Raw genomic sequence first — 25792 nt, 5'->3', positions numbered from 1 at the left:
GCGGCAGCAGCTGGCGCAGCGGTGAGGTCATGGCTGCGCCTCGTTGGCAACTCTTCACACTTTATGCAATGTGTCTGACACAAACACTGCTTAATAGGAGAGTGTCAGACATCATGGTGACCGAGGCGGCGGGGCCTTACACTGACACGCGAGGCGGCGGGGCCTTACACTGACACGCGAGGCGGCGGGGGAGCTTGCACTGACACGCGAGGCGGCGGCGGCGGGGGGCTTGCACTGACACGTGAGACGGTGTGGGGGGGGGGGGGCGGGCTTGCACTGACACGCGAGGCGGCGGGCGGGGGCTTGCACTGACACGCGAGGCGGGGGGGGGGGCGGGGCGGCTTGCACTGACACGCGAGGCGGCGGGCCTTACACTAACATCCTTGTGTCCTCTTGTAGTGCGACTCCCAGCCCCGCTCCAGTCAGAAGTCTCAGCACGGCCAATTTACTGGAGAAAAGTGACATGGTCCTTCCAGAACCGGATTACCTAGAAACGTCATTCAGGGACTCGCCTGAACGGGAACGCCCAACCTTCACCCCATTTATTGCCAAAGAACCTGCCGCAAGTAACGGATCACCAGTAAGTAGACTCGGGGTTGTGCGAGCAAGGAACGTGCCATCTTTACTCCGGGGTTCGGGTCTTCATTAGCAAGTTCTGGATATGGGATAATTTGCAGATCACGGGGGTCCGACGGCTCAGACTTCCATCCCCTGTTCTGATTGGGGTGGGGGTCGGGCTGCGCACCCTCCGCCGCATTCATTTCATTGAGAGAAGCGACGTCTCAGCTATATCCGGCGCTGTCTGACCCTCCTCCATTCAGAGCAGGGGATGAAAGTCTGAGAGGTCGGACCCCGGCTGATCTGCAAGGTGCAGGGGATAAGGAACTTGCTTTTGTGCAGATTCTAGGATTCGCCTCTTGTTCTGTAAAGGCCGCAGGCCCCGCATTGTTCTCGTGTGTTATCGGCCCGGTGCGAGGTCAGCGTGTCCTTGGTTGTCAGTGTCAGGACACCTCCGATACGCAGGGCTGGTGAAGAGGAACCCACTGAAGATGGAAATCAATCTCTTTGTATAACAAGCAATTTAATGGAGAATTATACTTAAAGGGACGCGTAAGACGTGCTGGGACTAATGGTAATAGGACTAGTAGAGGCCAAAGAGTCACCTCAGTCCATAGGGGGCGCTCCTGTACTTCAGCTCATATAGATGTCGGTGACCACACAGAATAGGATCGCACATTGGACTTTATTCGCCGCTGTAATGGAGGACGAGAGAGTTTTGGCAGAACTACAAGTTCCAGAACGGTCACAGCCACTACTCACTGATGTGGGGGAATATTGATGTCCAAATCTGCTGGGCCTGAGTCAAGCCGCACAGCGCAGGCGGCCGCACACGTGTCACCCATCGTCTCGCTTGTACTTTGATTTACAAACCAGTTCCCAAAATCCCCCTTTGGCCTTAGATAAGAGAAGCTGCAGATTGTTCATTGTACAACACAGCGGTGCGGGTGAATCACGGAAAAGCCAAATTCCTGTCATTTATGACCCCGAATGTAGAAAGCAGGTCCCGGGCACTGAGATGGACCCGCGCTGATCAGATTGTCAAGGATCTGATTGGTTGGCAGGAGTGGTGGTGAGCTGCTGACATCTAGTGGCCACACCGGAGTACAGCAAGTCACAGCCCTGAGGTTAGGACCCCCGGCCCTAGGACAGACGTCTCCTGTACAATTCATTTTACCTTTTGTCTAATTTTTTTCATCTTTACAGAAACCAACACCAAATGGAGTAATGAGACATCCGTTCCTAAGGTAGGTCCTCCTGGTATTTCCCTGGGCAATATCACAGCTTGATCTCTCTGTAGATGGGAAGGTTTATCGATGCCGGGCAATGGGGGAAGGTGAGACGGGAGTAGTAGAAGGTTTACATTACTTGTGGCCCATGAAAGGATCGAGGAGCAATGTCAGATAGCTGAGGATCCAGCCAATGGGACCGTCAGTGATCAGGAGAACCGGGCTCAGAAGTCTCCTTGTGAATGAATTCCCAGCACCTGCATCACTGACAGACAAGCCCCCTGGTGCTCTATTCACAAGTCCCCTTCTGCTGATCAGCGGGAGTCCCTCAGCCATGTGACACTTATTTTAAAGGGATTCTACCATTAAAATCTCACATAGGAATAGCCTTAAGAAAGTCTCTTCTTCTCCTCCCTTTAGATGTCTTCTCTGCGCCACTGTTCAGTAGAAATCCCAGTTTTCGTTGGTATGCAAATGAGTTCTCTCGCAGCACTGGGGGCGGGCCCAATGCTGCGAGAGAAGTCTCCAGCACCGCCTCCATCTTCTTCAGGAACGGGGTCTTCACACATCTTCTTCCGGCGCAGGCAGTGCAACTTGTAGGCCTGCTAGTCACTAGAAGATGGCCGCTTACACAGTAAGTATGTGGCCATTTTCTTGTGGCCTGTGGGCATACACAGTCAGCTCTGCCCAAGGCCTAGAAGATTGAAACCCAGAACGGTAGAAGAGGTGCAGAGAGGCCGGTTCCTGAAGAGGGTGGAGACGGCGCTGGAGAGTTCTCTCGCAGCATTGGGGACGCACCCAGTGCTGTTTGAGCGCTGAGGCCCGCCCCCAGTGCTGCGAGAGAACTCATTTGCATACTGGTGAAAACCGGGATTTAGACCGAACAGCGGTGCGGAGAAGACATCTAAAGGTAGGAGACGATTAGACTTTCTTAAGGCTATTCCTACATGTTAGTGAGAAGAAAAAAAAGTGATTTTAATGGTAGAATTATTTGTCATATAGGGATTGCAATGCTCTTACAAAGTCTGAGTGACACTTCTGGCTGTGTGTAGCGCCCCCTGCAGTCTGACATCGGCCCTCCCTGTCTCCTGAAGTCTTATCAATGACTCGGATCTAGTTATAGTAATAGGAGCAGAGCTGCAGTCCCGTCCACTGTATAGAGGTGGCGCCAGGGAGCGGCTTCTCTCTGCCTATTACTTGAGCTGCTGCTCCCTGACCACTGCTGGTCCTGCCGTCGGGGGGGCAGATGGACTGGTTGATCTGTGTGGGGTTCAGGTGTCGGACCCCCACAGAGCACACACTGAAGGTAGGTCGTCAATATGAAATATTTGGGGCCAGAAAATCCCTTTAATTCCCACTGACTGCTAATAGTATCTGGGTGGTGCCGGCCCCCTGGCCCACAGGTTGGCGGTGGCTCTGAACCGCTTATATGCAGGCAATCACTACTGCAGTGTCATGCCCCCCCATGTGTGCGCCCAGTTTCACTATATATACCGTATATCTGGTCCGGGTCTTTATATCATTTTTCTTGATTTTCTCTTTCAGCGGAGAAAACCCTTTTGCGACCGTCAAGCTCCGCCCCACCGTAACAAACGACCGATCGGCTCCAATCATTCGATGAGCGCAATCCGTTAATTTAATTTTTGATTTATTTTTTTTCTGTATCTTCTCTTATGTAAAATAATTTCTTTTTTTCTCCTTTTTTGTTTTTTGTTTTGATTTTTGAACTGATTTGGGCTTAAACATCCAAAAAAGTCAAAGTCTGCACGAAAGGATCGGACGCACGGAAACACCATGCGGGATCGATGACTCTTGTCATGGTTGCCAATTCTATTCAGCAGGAATAAGTTATTGTACAAAGATCTGTCTCCGGTCAGTAAGAGCAGAAATGTTCTTCAGCATTACCACCTTGAGGACGTCTATGTCACCCGAGCATTGCAGCGCCCCCCTCCCCCCCCATCTTGGGGTGCAGCTCTCACCTCTACAGCCGACATGCTGCAAATAGTTGCCTTCAGTATTTGCAATGGCTTCTTCTTAGTCCTATTGATTCTGGTTCTATAAAGTGTCGTCTTAGCCTCAGACAGTCAGACGGAAGCTCCTTCAGGGTCTCATGTTTGGTTCTGTGAAGCCGCTGCTGTCATGGCGTCTGCTGTGGCCACAAGATGTCTCAATTACAAGCCTCCAGGTCATCTTGTACGCTCCAGCCCCTTGAGGCCATGTGCAATACCAAATACAGGTGATGATGTCAAATTTGACGCCTGTCTTATGTCACTTCCTGCTCTGCAGCCATTGGCTGAAGTTGTTTCCAGCCCACTTCCTGTCCCGCCCCCATCATATTGATAATGCTCAGGGCTCTCTGCTTCATATAGGGTGAAGTGCTAGAAAGGAGTAGGGGGCTCTCAGTATTATGTGTGGGGGGTATGCGGGGGTGGGGGGCTTCAGCCATTAACAGCGGGGGGGCGACACTTCAGCAACTTCTCCCAGTGACTCCCAATACTTGTAAAAGTAAACTTTATCAATAAATGTATAGGGCAGGGGAAGACAAACCTTGGAATATAGAATAGCTATCTATACAGTATACGTCTATGGGGGGGGGGGGGACCTCTGCACTATAGAGAGACCACAACATAGCTGGGTCATCAGGAGTTACTATCCAGCCTTGTCCTCCCTCTCCATAGACTTCATTGGAATCTTATCTGCTTGTACATACAGAACACAGACTCTATTCTATGGTGAGGTTTGTTCCTTTCACCTATATAAAAGTTTACTTAGACTTTAAGGATCTACATTGTGTAAAGGACCTTGAATTTGGGGGGGGGGGGGGGGGGGCGGAGTGAAAGGGTTAACAGACCTGAAAGTGACGTCTGTAGAGACAACGCTGAATGATTCCAGAGCAGAATTCTGAATGCAGCTCTGAATGCAACTGGACTGTTATAACCACAGAACTCAGGAACCGCACACGTTATCTGCAAACAGAATCTTCTATAGCCGTTATAGCGAGACATAAACTGTACGATGATGGCGGATGCAGAAATCTATGCAACATTACACTCATGGCGGCAGGAACGTGTGGGGGACGTGTTATTCATATGTATGAACCCAACCTTGGTGTGCCGGGTGCAGGCCGTCATCTAATAACCCCCCTATGAGGTTCTCTGGTGTGGGCCAACAATTATCCATCGCTTTCAGCAGGTATTGTCAGCGGGGACCCCCTTTATGTAAGTGAAGACCCCGGGGACCAGACAATCCTACCAAGTCTGTATGAGCAGGACAGTCCGTCTTACTGTGACCTCTGCGGACCTGGTGGCCAAAATGTCCGTGTGTCCTGCCTGTCCAGAGTCATTCACATTGTTTATATGGAGGAAGAAGCTTTGAGTCAATCATTTGTCCTGACAACTGCGTGTGTATATATACATATATGTGTGTGTGTGTATATATACATATATGTGCGTGTGTGTATATATATATATACTGCAAGTTCTGTCCAGCTGTATCTCATTGTCTTCTGAGTGATTCCTCCTCTGTATCCATCTTCTCTGTTCTCACTATATAGAAGTATCCGCATACACGAATGTTACTTTGTTACTTTACACCGTTGTCGGCGACCTGTGGCCCTTCTGTCCGGGGTCTGTGCACAGGGGGCCCCGGCTCGCAGACCCTTGTATACACCCTCATCTTCTCAGTGTTTAATGCTTCCATATTTGGCAATGAATTGGTTAAGTTATTTTGATTGTTGTTACTGGTAACAGTAAATGCCTTTATATAAGAGATATATATATATATATATATACTGCACAGACATCGCACCGCGGCAAAGGAATCTGCTGTTTCTTTGACTGAAAGCAGAAAATACCCGAATGTAAGAAAATAAATATTCTCGTATAAAAATGACTTTTGTCTTTTATTTATTTTTGGATGAATTTCAAGAATTTTAATCCTAACCGATATTTGGTAGGTAAGGGAGAGTCCACACCTCCGCTATATGATGTCTGTTGATCTCATCCGCTATACATACACACATACATATATACATACATATATATATACATACACACACATACATACATATACCGTATACATACATACACACACATTGCACACATATATACATACACACACATATATATACACACATATATACACACACACCTCCCTGCAGCGCTGCGTCTCTTCTTGGCCAGCCTTATACCCCCTGTTAATCTCCACCACCTCTCTGTAGGTCTCTGTCCAGACCTTACACAAGACGTCCTCCTTAGTACCAGCTGCAGTTTTCCAGCTTTGCGCGCTCTTTTCTTAGCCGCTGTGTGTTATTCTGTATGTTACGCACATGGGGGCAGTCTCTGAAATACAAAGTCACACATCAGTCCATAGAAGGTACATGCAGTGCACACAGTAATGACAAATTCCCACTTCTCACAGCCTTGAATCCTCCATAGACAACCACTATAAATACATTGGGGAATCTCCTCTGTGTTGCGGGGTGGTAACACTTACTGTCTGCCAGTAGGGGGAGCTCAGTGCATAGGACTTCATACAAAGAGCTCAATGTAAAAGTCTCATTACACTGGGCTCCCCCTAGTGATGTCTGCAGGAATTAGTGTCAGAAGATCAGCACCAGGCCCCCTCTCAGTACAGACCCCCTCTCAGTACAGGCCCCCTCTCCCTACAGGCCCCCTCTCAGTACAGGCCCCCTCTCAGTACAGGCCCCCTCTCCCTACAGGCCCCCTCTCCCCGCAGGTCCCCGCAGACCCCCTCTCCCTACGGGCCCCCTCTCCCCGCAGACCCCCTCTCCCCGCAGGCCCCCTCTCCCTACAGGCCCCCTCTCCCTACAGGCCCCCTAGCAGCTGCATGCTCTGCCTACATAATAGGTTATGGGTTAACAAGGGTAGGCTAGTTGTATAGATCCCCAGCTTTTAGGCTACAGGACTCCCCTACCACCATGTCCTGTGCCTAATAAGTCAGGGCTCCGCTGTTCACACTCCCTCTGCTCTCTAGTAATACAGTTTGTGCATCCATTATAACGTCCTATATAGGGCACATATCGCGGGCGCTATTATCGCCTCGCACACATATATAATATACCTTAGGTAAGTCTTACTAAATCCTGCATGTGATACTTTCTATATACCTTCTCCTCATGGAGCACTATGGACCCACCAACATGCACCCCCTGCAAACCTCCTCCTGTCTTCATATTATTCATTGCCCCCCTTTATAGTATATACTTACCCCCTGTATTCTAGCCAGGGGACCCCACAGATAAATTCTAAAATTATATATTCTCCCCCCTTTATATTCTATAGACCCCCCTGAATGTGGCAACTACTTCTATATAGTCAGATATCATCAATTACCCAAGTAATTACATAAGAAATCATCAATTATCTAAAGTCACTAAAGATTACACAGAATAGTAAGGAGGAGAAACATCTAACAGTGGCCCCATGTAAAAGTAGGTGGTGCAATATAAACTATGGAGCACAGCAGTCCTGTGTAAGTAAAGGAGAGACGCAGCAGTCCTGTGTAAGTAAAGAAGAGACGCAGCAGTCCTGTGTAAGGAAAGAAGAGACGCAGCAGTCCTATGTAAGTAAAGAAGAGGTGCAGCAGTCCTGTGTAAGTAAAGAAGAGATGCAGCAGTCCTGTGCAAGTAAAGAAGAGGCGCAGCAGTCCTGTGTAAGTAAAGAAGAGGTGGCAGCAGTCCTATGTAAGTAAAGAAGAGATGCAGCAGTCCTGTGCAAGTAAAGAAGAGGCGCAGCAGTCCTGTGTAAGTAAAGAAGAGGTGGCAGCAGTCCTATGTAAGTAAAGAAGAGATGCAGCAGTCCTGTGCAAGTAAAGAAGAGGCGCAGCAGTCCTGTGTAAGTAAAGAAGAGGTGGCAGCAGTCCTATGTAAGTAAAGAAGAGATGCAGCAGTCCTGTGCAAGTAAAGAAGAGGCGCAGCAGTCCTGTGTAAGTAAAGAAGAGGTGGCAGCAGTCCTATGTAAGTAAAGAAGAGATGCAGCAGTCCTGTGCAAGTAAAGAAGAGGCGCAGCAGTCCTGTGTAAGTAAAGAAGAGGTGGCAGCAGTCCTATGTAAGTAAAGAAGAGATGCAGCAGTCCTGTGCAAGTAAAGAAGAGGCGCAGCAGTCCTGTGTAAGTAAAGAAGAGGTGGCTGCAGTCCTATGTAAGTAAAGAAGAGATGCAGCAGTCCTGTGCAAGTAAAGAAGAGGCGCAGCAGTCCTGTGTAAGTAAAGAAGAGGTGGCAGCAGTCCTATGTAAGTAAAGAAGAGATGCAGCAGTCCTGTGCAAGTAAAGAAGAGGCGCAGCAGTCCTGTGTAAGTAAAGAAGAGGTGGCAGCAGTCCTATGTAAGTAAAGAAGAGATGCAGCAGTCCTGTGCAAGTAAAGAAGAGGCGCAGCAGTCCTGTGTAAGTAAAGAAGAGGTGGCTGCAGTCCTATGTAAGTAAAGAAGAGATGCAGCAGTCCTGTGCAAGTAAAGAAGAGGCGCAGCAGTCCTGTGTAAGTAAAGAAGAGGTGGCAGCAGTCCTATGTAAGTAAAGAATAGACACAGGAGTCCTGTGCAAGTAAAGAAGAGATGCAGCAGTCCTGTGTAAGTAAAGAAGAGACGCAGCAGTCCTGTGTAAGTAGAGACACAGCAGTCCTGTGTAAGTAAAGAAGAGACTCAGCAGTCCTGTGTAAGTAAAGAAGAGGTGGCAGCAGTCCTGTGTAAGTAAAGAAGAGACGCAGCAGTCCTGCATAAGTAAAGAAGAGGCGCAGCAGTCCTGTGCAAGTAAAGAAGAGGCGCAGCAGTCCTATGTAAGTAAAGAAGAGGCAGCAGCAGTCCTGTGTAAGTAAAGAAGAGAGCAGTCCTGTGTAAGTAAAGAAGAGACAGCAGTCCTGTGTAAGTAAAGAAAAGGCGCAGCAGTCCTGTGTAAGTAAAGAAGAGATGCAGCAGTCCTGTGTAAGTAAATATATATATCCAGAGCCGGTGTATTACAGTGTAAAAGGCTCCATAAGGTGAGTCACTTACAAGTTCTCGCAGCGAGTCGGTATCTTAAGTAAATTTGGCAGCTTGTAATCTTTACTGTGACGTGTGACGCTGCGACTTGTCCTGCTGGTGAAATATAACAGACGTTCCGTCCGGCTCCTTCTTCTTCGTCTCCTCCCAGAATCTGCACGACATGAAGGTCCTGCTGCTCGCCACATGTCTGGTCTCCATCATGGCTCTCGGGGCGGCCGAGGAAGAAAAATCAGGAATTGGACCAAAACCAAAGAAACACAAAGCCCCAAAAATCAAGGAGGATCGCAACGTCCTCGTCCTCACAGGAGCCAACTTTAATCGGGCCCTGAAAGAACACAAGTATTTACTGGTGAAATTCTGTAAGTACCAAAGGACAGTTCTGTATGTGTCAGCGCCGGAGACTTCTCGTACGTTGGGTTCACATCTGTGCTTGGCTTTCCGATCTTTGTGTTCGCTCAGGGACTTGAATAACGGAAACCTAATGCGCTCAAGAAGCAGCAGCACCCTGCCGAAACCCCCCGACCCCATAGACTATAATGAGCAGCTCAGCAGCAGCAGGTTAGTCCCCGATGTCACTGACAACCCCGACAACTGCGTATACATGGTGTAGATGGGAGGTTGGTAGACTCAATTCCAGGGGTTGTCAGACTATCCCTTTAAATGTCAGACCGTGTAGAGCAATGTGTAAGTCACAGATATTACAGTGTCAGAGCGACTCGTGAATCCATTCATAACGTCCCGGACAAATCAGATCCTTCCACGTGCGGCGTATACGGCTTATCATACAATGATATTGGTTTTATGACCTAGTTGTGCGATAAGAGCTCAGTAAATAAGAATCTGAGAAGACTTTGATGTTTTCTGCGTCTCTGTCCTTGACCTCACGACTGCTCAGTAACTGGTGAATCCGTCTAGGTCGGGGGACGCACATGGCGGACTTACTGGGGGCTTCGCAGGTGGAGAAAACCTTCAGAATTTTCTAGATTTAACCAAATTTTCACACAAATCCTAAAAGTAGATAAAGAGCCAAAGAAATTTATCCAGAATATTAGACCCGGTCATTCCTATGTAGAAGAAAACGGTCCAATGTCACGTTACTGTGAGCGGGAAAAGTAAGTGAACCTCTAGGGTGGTCAGAAAATGGGACGACGAGAGAGTGAGAGGGGCGACGTATATAAAGAATAGAAATCTGAGTCTGGTCCTTACACGTGTTTCATGGGACCAACGAAGGAGATGTCTGAGGACCTCACAAGAAGAGTCCGGCACATTCTATCAAGTAAGTGAGTATAGAAAGCAAAGTATCACTCGTAGACATATGTAGGGATGTTACGGTATGGTCGGTTATATACGGTATGGTCGGTTACATATGGTATGGTCGGTTATAGACAGTATGGTCGGTTATGTACAGTATGGTCGGTTATAGACGGTATGGTCGGTTATATATGTGTGGTCGGTTACATACGGTATTGCCAGTTATATACGGTATGGTCGGTTATATAGTATCAGCCATATTCCCTCCACCGCTCTCAGCCCTCGTCTTACAATACCGGTTACCTAAGATGTTGTGCGTCCCTCCTCCCCGGGTCACAGATGTCTCACCGTATTAACCATTATTACTTTTAGATGTCGCCCTATCGGCGCCTTCCCAGACAGTGAAAGAAGAATTCTCCATCGCCGCAGAACACCTGAAGAAGGAAACGGCCGACGTAAGGTTTGGTCAGGTCGACATCACTCAGGAGAAGGATCTCGGGAAAGAATTTAATATAATGGAATATCCAACGTTTAAACTGTTTGTCAACGGCGATAGAAAGAACCCGACAGACTGCAAAGGTAGGAGAGAAACTGCTGCTATATACTGGTCAGGGGGAGGGGGCGCTGTGGAGTTCTGGGTCATACCATATATATATATATATATATATCTATATGCAGATACATTAGTATCACCGTACAGATACCTCCAATTATTGGAACTGAAATCGCACACGTGAATATAAAACACTTTGTTATATCTTATTAGAGAAACATTCTTACTGCTCCATTTATCAGGCTGAGCTATTCTATACATAGAAATCTATGGACAGAGGAAGCCGCTGGAAAAGACACAAATATACTGCAGCTCTGCTATAGTGAGCTCGCTATTGACTCTACTACATCTAGTGAGATAATACAGAATGAGGCAGCGAATCAATTACTAGTTGCAGCCTCCTCTCCCCCCCCCCCTCCCTCTCCTCCTCCCTCCCTCTTCTCCTCCCTCCCTCTCCTCCTCCCTCTCCCACCTCCAGTCTCCCTCTCTCCTCCTCCTCCTCTCCTCCTCCCTCTCGTCCTCTCCCACCTCCAGTCTCCCTCTCTCCTCCTCCTCCTCTCCTCCTCCCTCTCGTCCTCTCCCACCTCCAGTCTCCCTCTCTCCTCCTCCTCTCCTCCCTCTCCCCCCTCCCTCTCTTCTCCTCTCTTCCCTCCCTCTCCTCCTCCCTCTCCCCCCTCCCTCTCTTCTCCTCTCTTCCCTCCCTCTCCTCCTCCCTCTCCCCCCTCCCTCTCTTCTCCTCCCCTCCCTCTCCTCCCTCCCTCTCCATACACTTCTTAGATACAGGTGATATTAGAGATAAGAGTCTGTAGGTAATGCGGAGTAGTGCGGTCCTGATGAGCAGAGAGGGAATCCTTAGTCTTCTATAAGACACATCACATATTCCGTTCTGGAGCGTTGTCTTCGCTTTAAGACTTCACTTTTCTATTAGATTTTCCTTCCACTTGTAGGTGTTAGAACAGCCTCGGCCTTTGTGACCTGGATAAACAGACGGACGGGACCCAGTTCCATGATAATAAACACCACGGACCATTACAAGACCTTCATTCAGTCAGAGAAAGTCTCTGTGGTTGGATTTGTGAAGGTGAGGAACATTATATATACACTCACCGGCCACTTTATTAGGTACACCTGTCCAACTGCTCGTTAACACTTAATTTCTAATCAGCCAATCACATGGCGGCAACTCAGTGCATTTCGGCATGTAGACATGGTCAAGACAATCTCCTGCAGTTCAAACCGAGCATCAGTATGGGGAAGAAAGGTGATTTGAGTGCCTTTGAACGTGGCATGGTTGTTGGTGCCAGAAGGGCTGGTCTGAGTATTTCAGAAACTGCTGATCTACTGGGATTTTCACGCACAACCATCTCTAGGGTTTACAGAGAATGGTCCGAAAAAGAAAAAACATCCAGTGAGCGGCAGTTCTGTGGGGGGCGGAAATGCGTTGTTGATGCCAGAGGTCAGAGGAGAATGGCCAGACTGGTTCGAGCTGATAGAAAGGCAACAGTGACTCAAATAGCCACCCGTTACAACCAAGGTAGCCAGAAGAGCATCTCTGAACGCCGCACAGTACGTCCAACTTTGAGGCTACAGATGGGCTACAGCAGCAGAAGACCACACCGGGGGCCACTCCTTTCAGCTAAGAACAGGAAACTGAGGCTACAATTTGCACAAGCTCATCGAAATTGGACAATTGAAGATTGGAAAAACGTTACCTGGTCTGATGAGTCTCGATTTCTGCTGCGACATTCGGATGGTAGGGTCAGAATTTGGCGTCAACAACATGAAAGCATGGATCCATCCTGCCTTGTATCGGTAACGGTTCAGGCTGGTGGTGGTGGTGTCATGGTGTGGGGAATATTTTCTTGGCACTCTTTGGGCCCCTTGGTACCAATTGAGCATCGTTGCAACGCCAAAGCCTACCTGAGTATTGTTACTGACCATGTCCATCCCTTTATGACCACAATGTACCCAACATCTGATGGCTACTTTCAGCAGGATAATGCAATGCCATGTCATAAAGCTGGAATCATCTCAGACTGGTTTCTTGAACATGACAATGAGTTCACTGTACTCCAATGGCCTCCACAGTCACCAGATCTCAATCCAATAGAGGAGCATCTTTGGGATGTGGTGGAACGGGAGATTCGCATCATGGATGTGCAGCCGACAAATCTGCGACTGCAACTGTGTGATGCCATCATGTCAATATGGACCAAAATCTCTGAGGAATGCTTCCAGCACCTTGTTGAATCTATGCCACGAAGAATTGAGGCAGTTCTGAAGGCAAAAGGGGGTCCAACCCGTTACTAGCATGATGGACCTAATAAAGTGGCCGGTGAGTGTATATATATATACAGTATATGAGCTGTGCACATTGGTTATTCAGGACCTGTAGTCTTAAGACGCTCCTGTAGCTTTAATAAATCCTTCCCAGGTCCTGTATACACATATCTGCTCGGCCCGGCCAAGTATGCAGGTGCTTTCAATGCTCGGGCTTCCATATACATTACATGGACAACTGCTCCTGCCAGAATCCACAGGTCTAATGTGTACAGGGGCTGAAAAGCTTGAGACATCTCACCAACACTCCATGAGATATCTCACCAACACTCCGTGAGACATCTCACCAACACTCCGTGAGACATCTCACCAACACTCCGTGAGACATCTCGCCAACACTCCGTGAGACATCTCGTCAATAGTCCGTGAGACATCCTCCATCTTCTTCAGACCTCTTGAGCCACAGACATCCTCCCTCCATAGATATAAGGATTGTGTCCATCTAACCTTTGCCACTGACTGTTGTTGCCGCATTGCGTTTTCCTATTTGGGCCGTTGATAAGTCACAGATCAGCGCTTGGTGTCGGCATTGCCCTGCAGATAATTCCATAACACGTATTGTTCCTAATATGGCGGTTATTTTTTGGTGCAGGATCCAGGCAGTCGCCTTACAGAACACTTCTCGGAAGCAGCGAGAGACGTCCCCGAGTTCCCATTTGGTCTTGTAACCGCTGAGGATGTTCTGCTTCATGTTGGGATAACCCAGAATATGGTGGCAGTATACAAAAGGGTAAGAGACGACCCCAAATAATCCCTGATCCCTGTCCATACACCCAGTGGGCCATAAGATCCCCTTTGTCTATGACGTCATATAATCCTTACCGTCATGGAAGTGCCGAGAGTATCGAGAGCAAAGGTGACGTCCGACCCCGTGACCTCCCCACCAATCCTAAAAATAGGAAGGGGCCAATTCAGTGCTGTGACCCCTCACTGGCTATCCCTGCACCGCTCCAGTGAATGGGGTCTGTGGCACCAAGTCAGCGCTGAGGATCCTTCATCCTCGGGATCATGGGGGTCCTAGACATGGGACCCCCACAGTCCTAAAGTGCCGACGTATCCTGGCGCCATCTCAATAGCACACTGTATGTCGGGGTTGTGGCCACAGTAGACAATCAGGCGGGATCTTCCTGTAGGCGGGATCTTCCTGAAGGCGGGTAATTCCTGAAGGCGGGATCTTCACGCCGCGCACTGGCAGACATTTAATGCTGTTTTGGTGATTTTTCAGGATAAATCCGTCCATTATTTGATATCAGAAGAAGAAATTGAGAACAAAGTGGATCTGGTGCGAATAATCCGGACTTACGTGATGGAGGTGGTGACGGAGTATAACCTGGAGGTGCGGCAGGAGATTTATAACAATCTGAGATTATGTTTATTGAGGATTTATTTGTCTTTATTTCCATGTTCCAGACATCGGTGACGATATTCGACGTCCCCATCAACAATCACATCCTTCTCTTTGCATCCAAAACATCAGAGCAGTTTGGGGCGATGTACGAAGGTTACGAATCCGCGGCTCTGGAGTTTAGAGGAAAGGTTTGTACAGTGCGCCAAACAAGCACATGACAACAGTATGGAGAGGCGGAGAGTCAGAGAGGTGGAGAGTCAGAGAGGTGGAGAGTCAGAGAGGTGGAGAGTCAGAGAGGTGGAGAGTCAGAGAGGTGGAGAGTCAGAGAGGTGGAGAGTCAGAGAGGTGGAGAGTCAGAGAGGTGGAGAGTCAGAGAGGTGGAGAGTCAGAGAGGCGGAGAGTCAGAGAGGTGGAGAGTCAGAGAGGTGGAGAGTCAGAGAGGCGGAGAGTCAGAGAGGTGGAGAGTCAGAGAGGCGGAGAGTCCGAGAGGAGGAGAGTCCGAGAGGAGGAGAGTCCGAGAGGCGGAGAGTCCGAGAGGCGGAGAGTCCGAGAGGCGGAGAGTCCGAGAGGCGGAGAGTCCGAGAGGAGGAGAGTCCGAGAGGAGGAGAGTCCGAGAGGAGGAGAGTCCGAGAGGAGGAGAGTCCGAGAGGCGGAGAGTCAGAGAAGAGGAGAGTCAGAGAGGCGGAGAGTTAGAGAGGAGGAGAGTCAGGGGCGGAGAATCAAATAGAGTTAGAGAGGAGGAGAGTCAGAGAGGTGGAGAGTCAGAGAGGTGGAGAGTCAGAGAGGTGGAGAGTCAGAGAGGAGGAGAGTCAGAGAGGAGGAGAGTGAGAGAGGCGGAGAGTGAGAGAGGCGGAGAGTGAGAGAGGAGGAGAGTGAGCGAGGAGAAGAGTGAGAGAGGCGGAGAGTGAGAGAGGCGGAGAGTCAGAGAGGAGGAGAGTCAGAGAGGCGGGAAGTCAGAGAAGAGGAGAGTCAGAGAGGAGGAGAGTTAGAGAGGAGGAGAGTCAGGGGCGGAGAATCAAATAGAGTTAGAGAGGAGGAGAGTCAGAGAGGTGGAGAGTCAGAGAGGTGGAGAGTCAGAGAGGAGGAGAGTCAGAGAGGAGGAGAGTGAGAGAGGCGGAGAGTGAGAGAGGCGGAGAGTGAGAGAGGAGGAGAGTGAGCGAGGAGGAGAGTGAGAGAGGCGGAGAGTGAGAGAGGCGGGAAGTCAGAGAAGAGGAGAGTCAGAGAGGAGGAGAGTCAGAGAGGCGGAGAGTCAGAGAGGCGGAGAGTCAGAGAGGCGGAGAGTCAGAGAGGCGGAGAGTCAGAGAGGAGGAGAGTCAGAGAGGCGGGAAGTCAGAGAAGAGGAGAGTCCGAGAGGCGGAGAGTTAGAGAGGAGGAGAGTCAGGGGCGGAGAATCAAATAGAGTTAGAGAGGCAGAGAGGAGGAGAGTCAGAGAGGCGGAGCTGGCTCCTGGACTCTTCATAGATATCACTGAGGTTCGGCTTCTTCTTTATTGGACGGGTCCATAATTTTTAGCATATTATAGAGAATTTGTCCCACTAGGGGAAGTTAATGACGCACTAGGGCGGGGTTATCTCCAGCACTCGCATAGAAAATGAATGGAAGCGTCAGCAAATATTAGACATTGGCCTGGTGAACCCCCGGCCACATTGCTGTAGGTCGGGAGCGCGAACACCACGATGCCAAACTCCACGTAACTCTTATTCATCTCTAGATTGTCTTTGTATTGGTCGACACTGATGAAAGCCGTAATGGCCGGCTCTTCGAGTATTTCCGTATCACGGAGGTGGATACACCGGCAATTCGCATTCTGAACATAACAAGTGACACCAGGTACAGGATGCCGGCGGACGACATCACGTCTGTAAATGTCAGGAGCTTCTGCCAGCGGTATCTGGATGGAAAAGCCAAGGTAAGGCCTACAAGGTTTATTATAAGCCTAGCTATAGTTAGTGGCCAATCACAGGGCCCCGAAGAGGTGTGGCCTATATCACAGCTAAAATCCAAGGACCGGCCGCAGTCCAGGAACTCGCAACACCAGAACAGCAGTATAGCAGCAGTATAATAACAGTATAGCAGTATAACAGCAGTATAGCAGTAGAACAGCAGTATAACAGTATAGCAGCGGTATAGCAGTATAACAGCGGTATAATAACAGTATAGCAGTACTATAATAACAGTATAGCAGTATAATAGTAGTATAACAACAGTATAGCAGCGGTATAGCAGTAGAACAGCAGTATAGCAGTATAATAATAGTATAGCAGCGGTATAGCAGTATGATAACAGTATAGCAGTATAATAACAGTATAGCAGCAGTATAATAACAGTATAGCAGTATAATAGTAGTATAGCAGTAGAACAGCATTATAACAGCAATATAGCAGCAGTATAGCAGCGGTATAATAACAGTATAGCAGTACTATAATAACAGTATAGCAGCAGTATAATAACAGTATAGCAGCAGTATAATAACAGTATAGCAGTACTATAATAACAGTATAGCAGCAGTATAATAACAGTATAGCAGCGGTATAGCAGTATAACCAGTGGCGTAACTACCACCATAGCAGCGGTAGCAGCTGCCACAGGGCCCGGGACATTAGGGGCCCGGTGACAGCTGCTATCATTATTCTCAGAGGTCTTTTCGGACCCCCGAGTATAATGATCGGGGCCCCCTGTTGGTGGAATACTTTCCACCAACAGGGGGCCCCGAAGCTGCAGCAATGGCTGAGACACAGGAGCTGCAGCTCTGGCTCCTCTCAGCGCTGCAGGACGTTCCCCCCCCCCCTCTCTCCCCCCTCCCTTTCTCTGCTGTCCTCTGCCCACCAATGAGAGGAGGGCAGAGGACATCATCTCCCTCACATTAACCCCTGTTTGCCTCACCATAAGAGTTACTGATATGTGAGACATATGGGGGTAATAGTAATGAAGATACTTTATTACCTCCATGTCTCTCACATATCAGTAACTCTTATGGTGAGGCAGACAGGGGTTAATGTGAGGGAGATGATGGGGTTAACTGCTATTACTATGAGGCACATGGAGTTACTAAATTGTAATGCACAGGACCAGATTTTTTTTTATCCACAATTTGTCCTGGTATAGCGGTCAGCGGTGACAGTATTTAGTCCTGTAGGGGCCACTAAGGGACATAATACTGTGTGCAGGGGCCACTATTGGGTATAATACTGTGTGCAGGGGCCACTAAGGGACATAATACTGTGTGCAGGGGCCACTATTGGGTATAATACTGTGTGCAGGGACCACTAAGGGACATAATACTGTGTGCAGGGGCCACTATTGGGTATAATACTGTGTGCAGGGGCCACTAAGGGACATAATACTGTGTGCAGGGGCCACTATGGGACATAATACTGTGTGCAGGGGCCACTATGGGATATAATACTGTGTGCAGGGGCCACTAAGGGACATAATACTGTGTGCAGGGGCCTCTAAGGGACATAATACTGTGTGCAGGGGCCACTATGGGACATAATACTGTGTGCAGGGGCCACTATGGGACATAATACTGTGTGCAGGGGCCACTATGGGGGATAATACTGTGTGCAGGGGCCACTAAGGGACATAATACTGTGTGCAGGGGCCACTATGGGACATAATACTGTGTGCAGGGGCCACTATGGGATATAATACTGTGTGCAGGGGCCACTAAGGGACATAATACTGTGTGCAGGGGCCACTATTGGGTATAATACTGTGTGCAGGGGCCACTAAGGGACATAATACTGTGTACAGGGGCCACTAAGGGACATAATACTGTGTGCAGGGGGCCACTATTGGGTATAATACTGTGTGCAGGAGCCACTATGGGACATAATACTGTGTGCAGGGGCCACTATTGGGTATAATACTGTGTGCAGGGGCCACTATGGGGTATAATACTGTGTGCAGGAGCCACTATGGGACATAATACTGTGTGCAGGGGCCACTAAGGGACATAATACTGTGTACAGGGGCCACTATGGGACATAATACTGTGTGCAGGGTCCACTATGGGGCATAATACTGTGTGCAGGGTCCACTATGGGGCATAATACTGTGTGCAGGGGCCACTATGGGACATAATACTGTGTGCAGGGGCCACTATGGGGGATAATACTGTGTGCAGGGGCCACTATTGGGTATAATACTGTGTGCAGGGGCCACTATGGGACATAATACTGTGTGCAGGGGCCACTATTGGGTATAATACTGTGTGCAGGGGCCACTAAGGGACATAATACTGTGTGCAGGGGCCACTATGGGGCATAATACTGTGTGCAGGGGCCACTATGGGACATAATACTGTGTGCAGGGGCCACTATGGGACATAATACTGTGTGTAGGGGCCACTATGGGGGATAATACTGTGTACAGGGGCCACTATGGGACATAATACTGTGTGCAGGGGCCACTATGGGGGATAATACTGTGTGCAGGGAGCCACTATTGGGACATAATACTGTGTGCAGGGGCCACTATTGGGTATAATACTGTGTGCAGGGGCCACTATTGGGTATAATACTGTGTGCAGGGGCCACTATGGGACATAATACTGTGTGCAGGGGCCACTAAGGGACATAATACTGTGTGCAGGGGCCACTATGGGACATAATACTGTGTGCAGGGGCCACTAAGGGACATAATACTGTGTGCAGGGGCCACTATGGGACATAATACTGTGTGCAGGGGCCACTATGGGGTATAATACTGTGTGCAGGGGCCACTATGGGACATAATACTGTGTGCAGGGGCCACTATTGGGTATAATACTGTGTGCAGGAGCCACTATGGGACATAATACTGTGTGCAGGGGCCACTATTGGGTATAATACTGTGTGCAGGGGCCACTATTGGGTATAATACTGTGTGCAGGGGCCACTATGGGACATAATACTGTGTGCAGGGGCCACTAAGGGACATAATACTGTGTGCAGGGGCCACTATGGGACATAATACTGTGTGCAGGGGCCACTAAGGGACATAATACTGTGTGCAGGGGCCACTATGGGACATAATACTGTGTGCAGGGGCCACTATGGGGTATAATACTGTGTGCAGGGGCCACTATGGGACATAATACTGTGTGCAGGGGCCACTATTGGGTATAATACTGTGTGCAGGGGCCACTATGGGACATAATACTGTGTGCAGGGGCCACTAAGGGACATAATACTGTGTGCAGGGGCCACTATGGGGCATAATACTGTGTACAGGGGCCATTATGGGACATAATACTGTGTGCAGGGGCCACTATGGGGGATAATACTGTGTGCAGGGAGCCACTATTGGGTATAATACTGTGTGCAGGGGGCCACTATGGGACATAATACTGTGTGCAGGGGCCACTATGGGACATAATACTGTGTGCAGGGGCCACTATGGGACATAATACTGTGTGCAGGGGCCACTAAGGGACATAATACTGTGTGCAGGGGCCACTATGGGACATAATACTGTGTGCAGGGGCCACTATGGGACATAATACTGTGTGCAGGGGCCACTATGGGACATAATACTGTGTGCAGGGGCCACTATGGGACATAATACTGTGTGCAGGGGCCACTAAGGGACATAATACTGTGTGCAGGGGCCACTATGGGACATAATACTGTGTGCAGGGGCCACTATGGGACATAATACTGTGTGCAGGGGCCACTATGGGACATAATACTGTGTGCAGGGGCCACTATGGGACATAATACTGTGTGCAGGGGCCACTATGGGGGATAATACTGTGTGCAGGGGCCACTATGGGACATAATACTGTGTGCAGGGGCCACTATGGGACATAATACTGTGTGCAGGGTCCACTATGGGGCATAATACTGTGTGCAGGGGCCACTATGGGGTATAATACTGTGTGCAGGGGCCACTATGGGACATAATACTGTGTGCAGGGGCCACTATGGGACATAATACTGTGTGCAGGGGCCACTATGATACATAATACTGTGTGCAGGGGCCACTATGGGACATAATACTGTGTACAGGGGCCACTATGGGGTATAATACTGTGTGCAGGGGCCACTATGGGACATAATACTGTGTGCAGGGGCCACTATGGGACATAATACTGTGTGCAGGGGCCACTATGGGACATAATACTGTGTGCAGGGGCCACTATGGGACATAATACTGTGTGCAGGGGCCACTATGGGACATAATACTGTGTGCAGGGGCCACTAAGGGACATAATACTGTGTGCAGGGGCCACTATGGGACATAATACTGTGTGCAGGGGCCACTATGGGACATAATAGAGCGCGCAGGAATGCGTAGGAGGGACTCGGTCGAGATCTTCGGTGTCGGGGGGGCCCCATGTCAAAAGTTCGCCACGGGGCCCCGCCATTCCTAGTTACGCCACTGAGTATAACAGCAGTATAATAGTAGTATAACAGCAGTATAGCAGTGGTATAGCAGTATAATAATAGTATGGCAGCGGTATAGCAGTATAACAGCAGTATAATAACAGTATAATAGCAGTATAGCAGCAGTACAACAGTATAACGGCAGTATAATAACAGTATAGCAGCGGTATAATAACAGTATAGCAGCACTATAGCAGTATAGCAGCAGTATAATAACAGTATAGCAGCGGTATAGCAGTATAATAACAGTATAGCAGTATAATAACAGTATAACAGCAGTACAGCAGTATAACAGTATAGCAGCAGTATAATAACAGTATAGCAGCGGTATAGCAGTATAACAGTATAGCAGTACTATTGCTGCACTATCCTGGGACGCGATATCACTGTAGACATGTCCCAGTTCTCTTTACATGACATTATATCGGATCGTACTGTAGCGAAGGTTTTTTATGTTTGATCATTGAAGCTCATTTACAATTTTATTTCTACATTCAGCCCCAAAGGGACAGCGAGGACGTCCCCAAGGACTGGGACAAACACCCGGTGAAGGTGCTGGTTGGGAGAAACTTTAATAAAGTCGCATTTAATAAATCCAGCAATGCATTTGTGATGTTCTGTAAGTATAACCGATCCCTGGAGTAACCGAGTGGGGGGTTTATCCACAGAAGGCGACACTTTATCGGCGAGACATCAGAACCAGAAAGCGCAGAAAAATCCCAAAAATTCCATTCCAAGGTATAAGCCCTTTAGTGTTCATGTAAATGAGGGTTTGGTAGCCAAGTGGGCGGTAACACTGTGCCACATACAACACACAGAGACCCTGATCCCTGGAGAAATCACAATGTTACCGCCCACTTGTCTAGTAATTGGAAGAAACATATAAAGAGCCGATATCTTTGGAACGGCCAAACAGATTTGGATAAACACACCATGTTGAGATGTAGATACCATTGGGGTTTCCTGACCTGGAGACTTTAAGTGGGTTCAAAGGTGAACAACCCCAATAATACATGGAATTGTGGACTACAGTAAATACCGAGACTGAGACAACAAGACTGGGGTAACCGGAGACAGAGACAACAAGACTGGGGTAACCGGAGACCGAGAGGACAAGAGTGGGTTAACCGGAGACCGAGACGACAAGACTGGGGTAACCGGAGACCGAGAGGACAAGAGTGGGTTAACCGGAGACAGAGACGACAAGACTGGGGTAACCGGAGACCGAGACGACAAGACTGGGGTAATCGGAGACCGAGACAAGACTGGGGTAACCGGAGACCGAGACAACAAGACTGGGGTAACCGGAGACCGAGACAACAAGACTGGGGTAACCGGAGACCGAGACGACAAGACTGGGGTAATCGGAGACCGAGACGACAAGACTGGGGTAACCGGAGACCGAGACAACAAGACTGGGGTAACCGGAGACCGAGACAACAAGACTGGGGTAACCGGAGACCGAGACAACAAGACTGGGGTAACCGGAGACCGAGAAAACAAGACTGGGGTAACCGGAGGTCGAGAAAACAAGACTGGGGTAACCGGAGACCGAGACAACAAGACTGGGGTAACCGGAGGCCGAGACAACAAGACTGGGGTAACCGAAGGCCGAGACAGCAAGACTGGGGTAATTGGAGACCGAGACAACAAGACTGGGGTAACCGGAGACCGAGACGACAAGACTGGGGTAACCGGAGACCGAGACGACAAGACTGGGGTAACCGGAGACCGAGACGACAAGACTGGGGTAATCGGAGACCGAGACAAGACTGGGGTAACCGGAGACCGAGACAACAAGACTGGGGTAACCGGAGACCGAGACAACAAGACTGGGGTAACCGGAGACAGAGACAAGACTGGGGTAACCGGAGACCGAGACGACAAGACTGGGGTAACCGGAGGCCGAGACAACAAGACTGGGGTAACCGAAGGCCGAGACAGCAAGACTAGGGTAACCGAAGGCCGAGACAGCAAGACTGGGGTAATTGGAGACCGAGACAACAAGACTGGGGTAACCGGAGACCGAGACGACAAGACTGGGGTAACCGGAGGCCGAGACAACAAGACTGGGGTAACCGAAGGCCGAGACAGCAAGACTAGGGTAACCGAAGGCCGAGACAGCAAGACTGGGGTAATTGGAGACCGAGACAACAAGACTGGGGTAACCGGAGACCGAGACGACAAGACTGGGGTAACCGGAGACAGAGACGACAAGACTGGGGTAACCGGAGACAGAGACAAGACTGGGGTAACCGGAGACCGAGACAACAAGACTGGGGTAACCGGAGACCGAGACGACAAGACTGGGGTAACCGGAGACCGAGACGACGACTGGGGTAACCGGAGACCGAGATGACAAGACTGGGGTAACCAGAGACCGAGACGACAAGACTGGGGTAACCGGAGACCGAGACGACAAGACTGGGGTAACCGGAGACAGAGACAAGACTGGGGTAACCGGAGACCGAGACGACAAGACTGGGGTAACCGGAGGCCGAGACGACAAGACTGGGGTAACCGGAGACCGAGACGACAAGACTGGGGTAACCGGAGACCGAGACGACAAGACTGGGGTAACCGGAGACCGAGACGACAAGACTGGGGTAACCGGAGACCGAGACGACAAGACTGGGGTAACCGGAGACCGAGACGACAAGACTGGGGTAACCGGAGACCGAGACGACAAGACTGGGGTAACCGGAGACCGAGACGACAAGACTGGGGTAATCGGAGACCGAGACAAGACTGGGGTAACCGGAGACCGAGACAACAAGACTGGGGTAACCGGAGACCGAGACAACAAGACTGGGGTAACCGGAGACAGAGACAAGACTGGGGTAACCGGAGACCGAGACGACAAGACTGGGGTAACCGGAGGCCGAGACAACAAGACTGGGGTAACCGAAGGCCGAGACAGCAAGACTAGGGTAACCGAAGGCCGAGACAGCAAGACTGGGGTAACCGAAGGCCGAGACAGCAAGACTGGGGTAATTGGAGACCGAGACAACAAGACTGGGGTAACCGGAGACCGAGACGACAAGACTGGGGTAACCGGAGACCGAGACGACAAGACTGGGGTAACCGGAGACCGAGATGACAAGACTGGGGTAACCAGAGACCGAGACGACAAGACTGGGGTAACCGGAGACCGAGACGACAAGACTGGGGTAACCGGAGACAGAGACAAGACTGGGGTAACCGGAGACCGAGACGACAAGACTGGGGTAACCGGAGGCCGAGACGACAAGACTGGGGTAACCGGAGACCGAGACGACAAGACTGGGGTAACCGGAGACCGAGACGACAAGACTGGGGTAACCGGAGACCGAGACGACAAGACTGGGGTAACCGGAGACCGAGACGACAAGACTGGGGTAACCGGAGACCGAGACGACAAGACTGGGGTAACCGGAGACCGAGACGACAAGACTGGGGTAACCAGAGACTGGGTCACTAATACAAAGTCTATTTCTACAGATGCTCCTTGGTCCAAAAAATGCAAAGAACTTTTTCCTGTGTGGGAAGAATTGGGGAAAAGATACGTAAATAAGACCGACGTGACAATTGCCAAGATAGACTGCACGGCCAACGACATCCAGCTCTTGGTGTTGGATCGCTATCCTTATTTCCGCTTCTTCCCTGCCAGATCCGATAACCAGGTAACCCTTCCCTCACCACAAGATACAGCCCGACACGTCACGTGTGTAACCTACTGCAGCGCCAACAAATTATTGGAGGAGGTTTATTGTTAGCGCTCCATGTTCTTCATCTACTAATATAGATCAGATATCGAGAGTCGTAACCAGAGGTCTCCCCCCGTTTACTATTCCTAGTCCTGTATCTAGATGTCTGGGCCTAGACATTATAACTTCATGGCATATCCCGCACCCTGGGCCCTCACCCACCCCTCCCCCGCCAGCTTCACCCCTATCGTGTCCATTATCGTAGACATCATATCTTCTTGGCATATGCCGCACCCTGAGCCCGCGCCCACCCCTCCCCCGCCAGCTTCACCCCTATCGTGTCCATTATGGTAGACATAACTTCTTGGCATATCCCGCGCCAACTCCTCCCCCGCCAGCTTCACACCCCTTATCGTGTCCATGTATGTCCATGTACGTTGTTCTTTTATACGGGTTATTGGTAACTGCGTCTTTGTCCTCCGACAGTCTGTTCGCTATACAGGAGAGAAAACTATCGAAGCTTTTACAGAATTCTTGGAAGATCAACTGAGATCTTTAACTAAAGAAGAAAAGGTAAAATATTAATTTGCAGATTTACACAATAGAAACTTCTCCTTTTTGTGGCCCCGGTACGTGAGACCTTGTAGGGCTTGTGGAGAACTCGATCCTTTTACTTAGTTATTGCATCATAGGAATAAAAGGATCAAGTTCTTCTCGAGTCCTGCGGTGGGAATTCACGCTTCCTCATTCCTTGCGCACCAGGGCTACAAAAAGGCGCCAGAGAGGGCAGAGGGGGCGATGGAAGAGGCGGCAGAAGGGGCGATACGTATTGTGTTGTGTTATTTGGATTATGGGATACTCGACCTGTTACTCTACAAGTTCTGGTATTGAGTTGTGTGGACACCGCGAGCTCAGCAATTCCTATTGTCACCTATGTCCTTCTATAGGTCCTGGCCATGTTACCCTAGACGGGCGACGTTCTCTCTCTTTTTTCATTTTTTTGTTTATTCATAAACCTTGAGGGTTCACAGCGCAGCGGACCTGGGTACGAATCCAGGGCAAAATCTGCATGGAGATTGTATGTCATGATTGTATGTATGTATGTATTGTATGTATGATTGTATGATAAATATTGGGCAGGTTGCTGAGCCCTGACGTTACTTTTGTGGTGTAAAAAAATTGCAACTTTTTAGAAGCAGTTGCGACAATTCTTGTCCTAATTGCGTTTGGTGTCATCGGCTGCGTCACATTCACGGACATTGACAATTGTCACCTTTATCCTTCTGTTCTTTTAAGGAATCATCTTCATCAGGAGAATCTTCAAATGAAAGCGATGAACACAAAGCGAAGGAAGAACTGTAAGCGCTGACACCTCCCGGACCCTGACAACTCTGCGCTACTTTATATATTAATAAATGGCTTGTCCGACAACCAAAGCTCCTGATCTATTGTCTGTATGTTA

The 25792-nt window shown here is 49.4% G+C and overlaps 2 protein-coding genes across 3 annotated transcripts in view; both read left to right on the top strand.

Moving 5' to 3' along the window:
• BAIAP2L1 (BAR/IMD domain containing adaptor protein 2 like 1) overlaps window positions 1-4170 on the top strand; it is a 51349-nt gene extending 47179 nt beyond the window's left edge. For both annotated transcript variants that reach the window (XM_075286005.1, XM_075286004.1), the window contains exons 12-14: window positions 400-580; window positions 1765-1805; window positions 3333-4170. In XM_075286005.1, coding sequence (XP_075142106.1) covers window positions 400-580; window positions 1765-1805; window positions 3333-3408 — 298 coding nt within the window. In that variant the 3' untranslated portion in view covers window positions 3409-4170. The remainder of the gene's footprint in view (window positions 1-399; window positions 581-1764; window positions 1806-3332) is intronic.
• A 4762-nt stretch (window positions 4171-8932) lies between these two features.
• PDILT (protein disulfide isomerase like, testis expressed) lies at window positions 8933-25721 on the top strand. The gene is made up of 11 exons (XM_075285698.1): window positions 8933-9140; window positions 10405-10611; window positions 11533-11666; window positions 13518-13655; window positions 14151-14261; window positions 14336-14461; window positions 15985-16182; window positions 21143-21263; window positions 24125-24306; window positions 24817-24903; window positions 25627-25721. Exons 1-11 carry the CDS (start codon window positions 8942-8944, stop codon window positions 25690-25692), a joined length of 1569 nt encoding a protein of 522 aa, XP_075141799.1. The 5' UTR covers window positions 8933-8941; the 3' UTR covers window positions 25693-25721.
• Window positions 25722-25792: the final 71 nt, after the last annotated feature.

Source organism: Leptodactylus fuscus, chromosome 8, assembly GCF_031893055.1.
Source record: "Leptodactylus fuscus isolate aLepFus1 chromosome 8, aLepFus1.hap2, whole genome shotgun sequence".
Classification (NCBI taxonomy): Eukaryota; Metazoa; Chordata; class Amphibia; order Anura; family Leptodactylidae; genus Leptodactylus; species Leptodactylus fuscus.
This window is presented reverse-complemented; position numbering and strand designations above follow the sequence as displayed.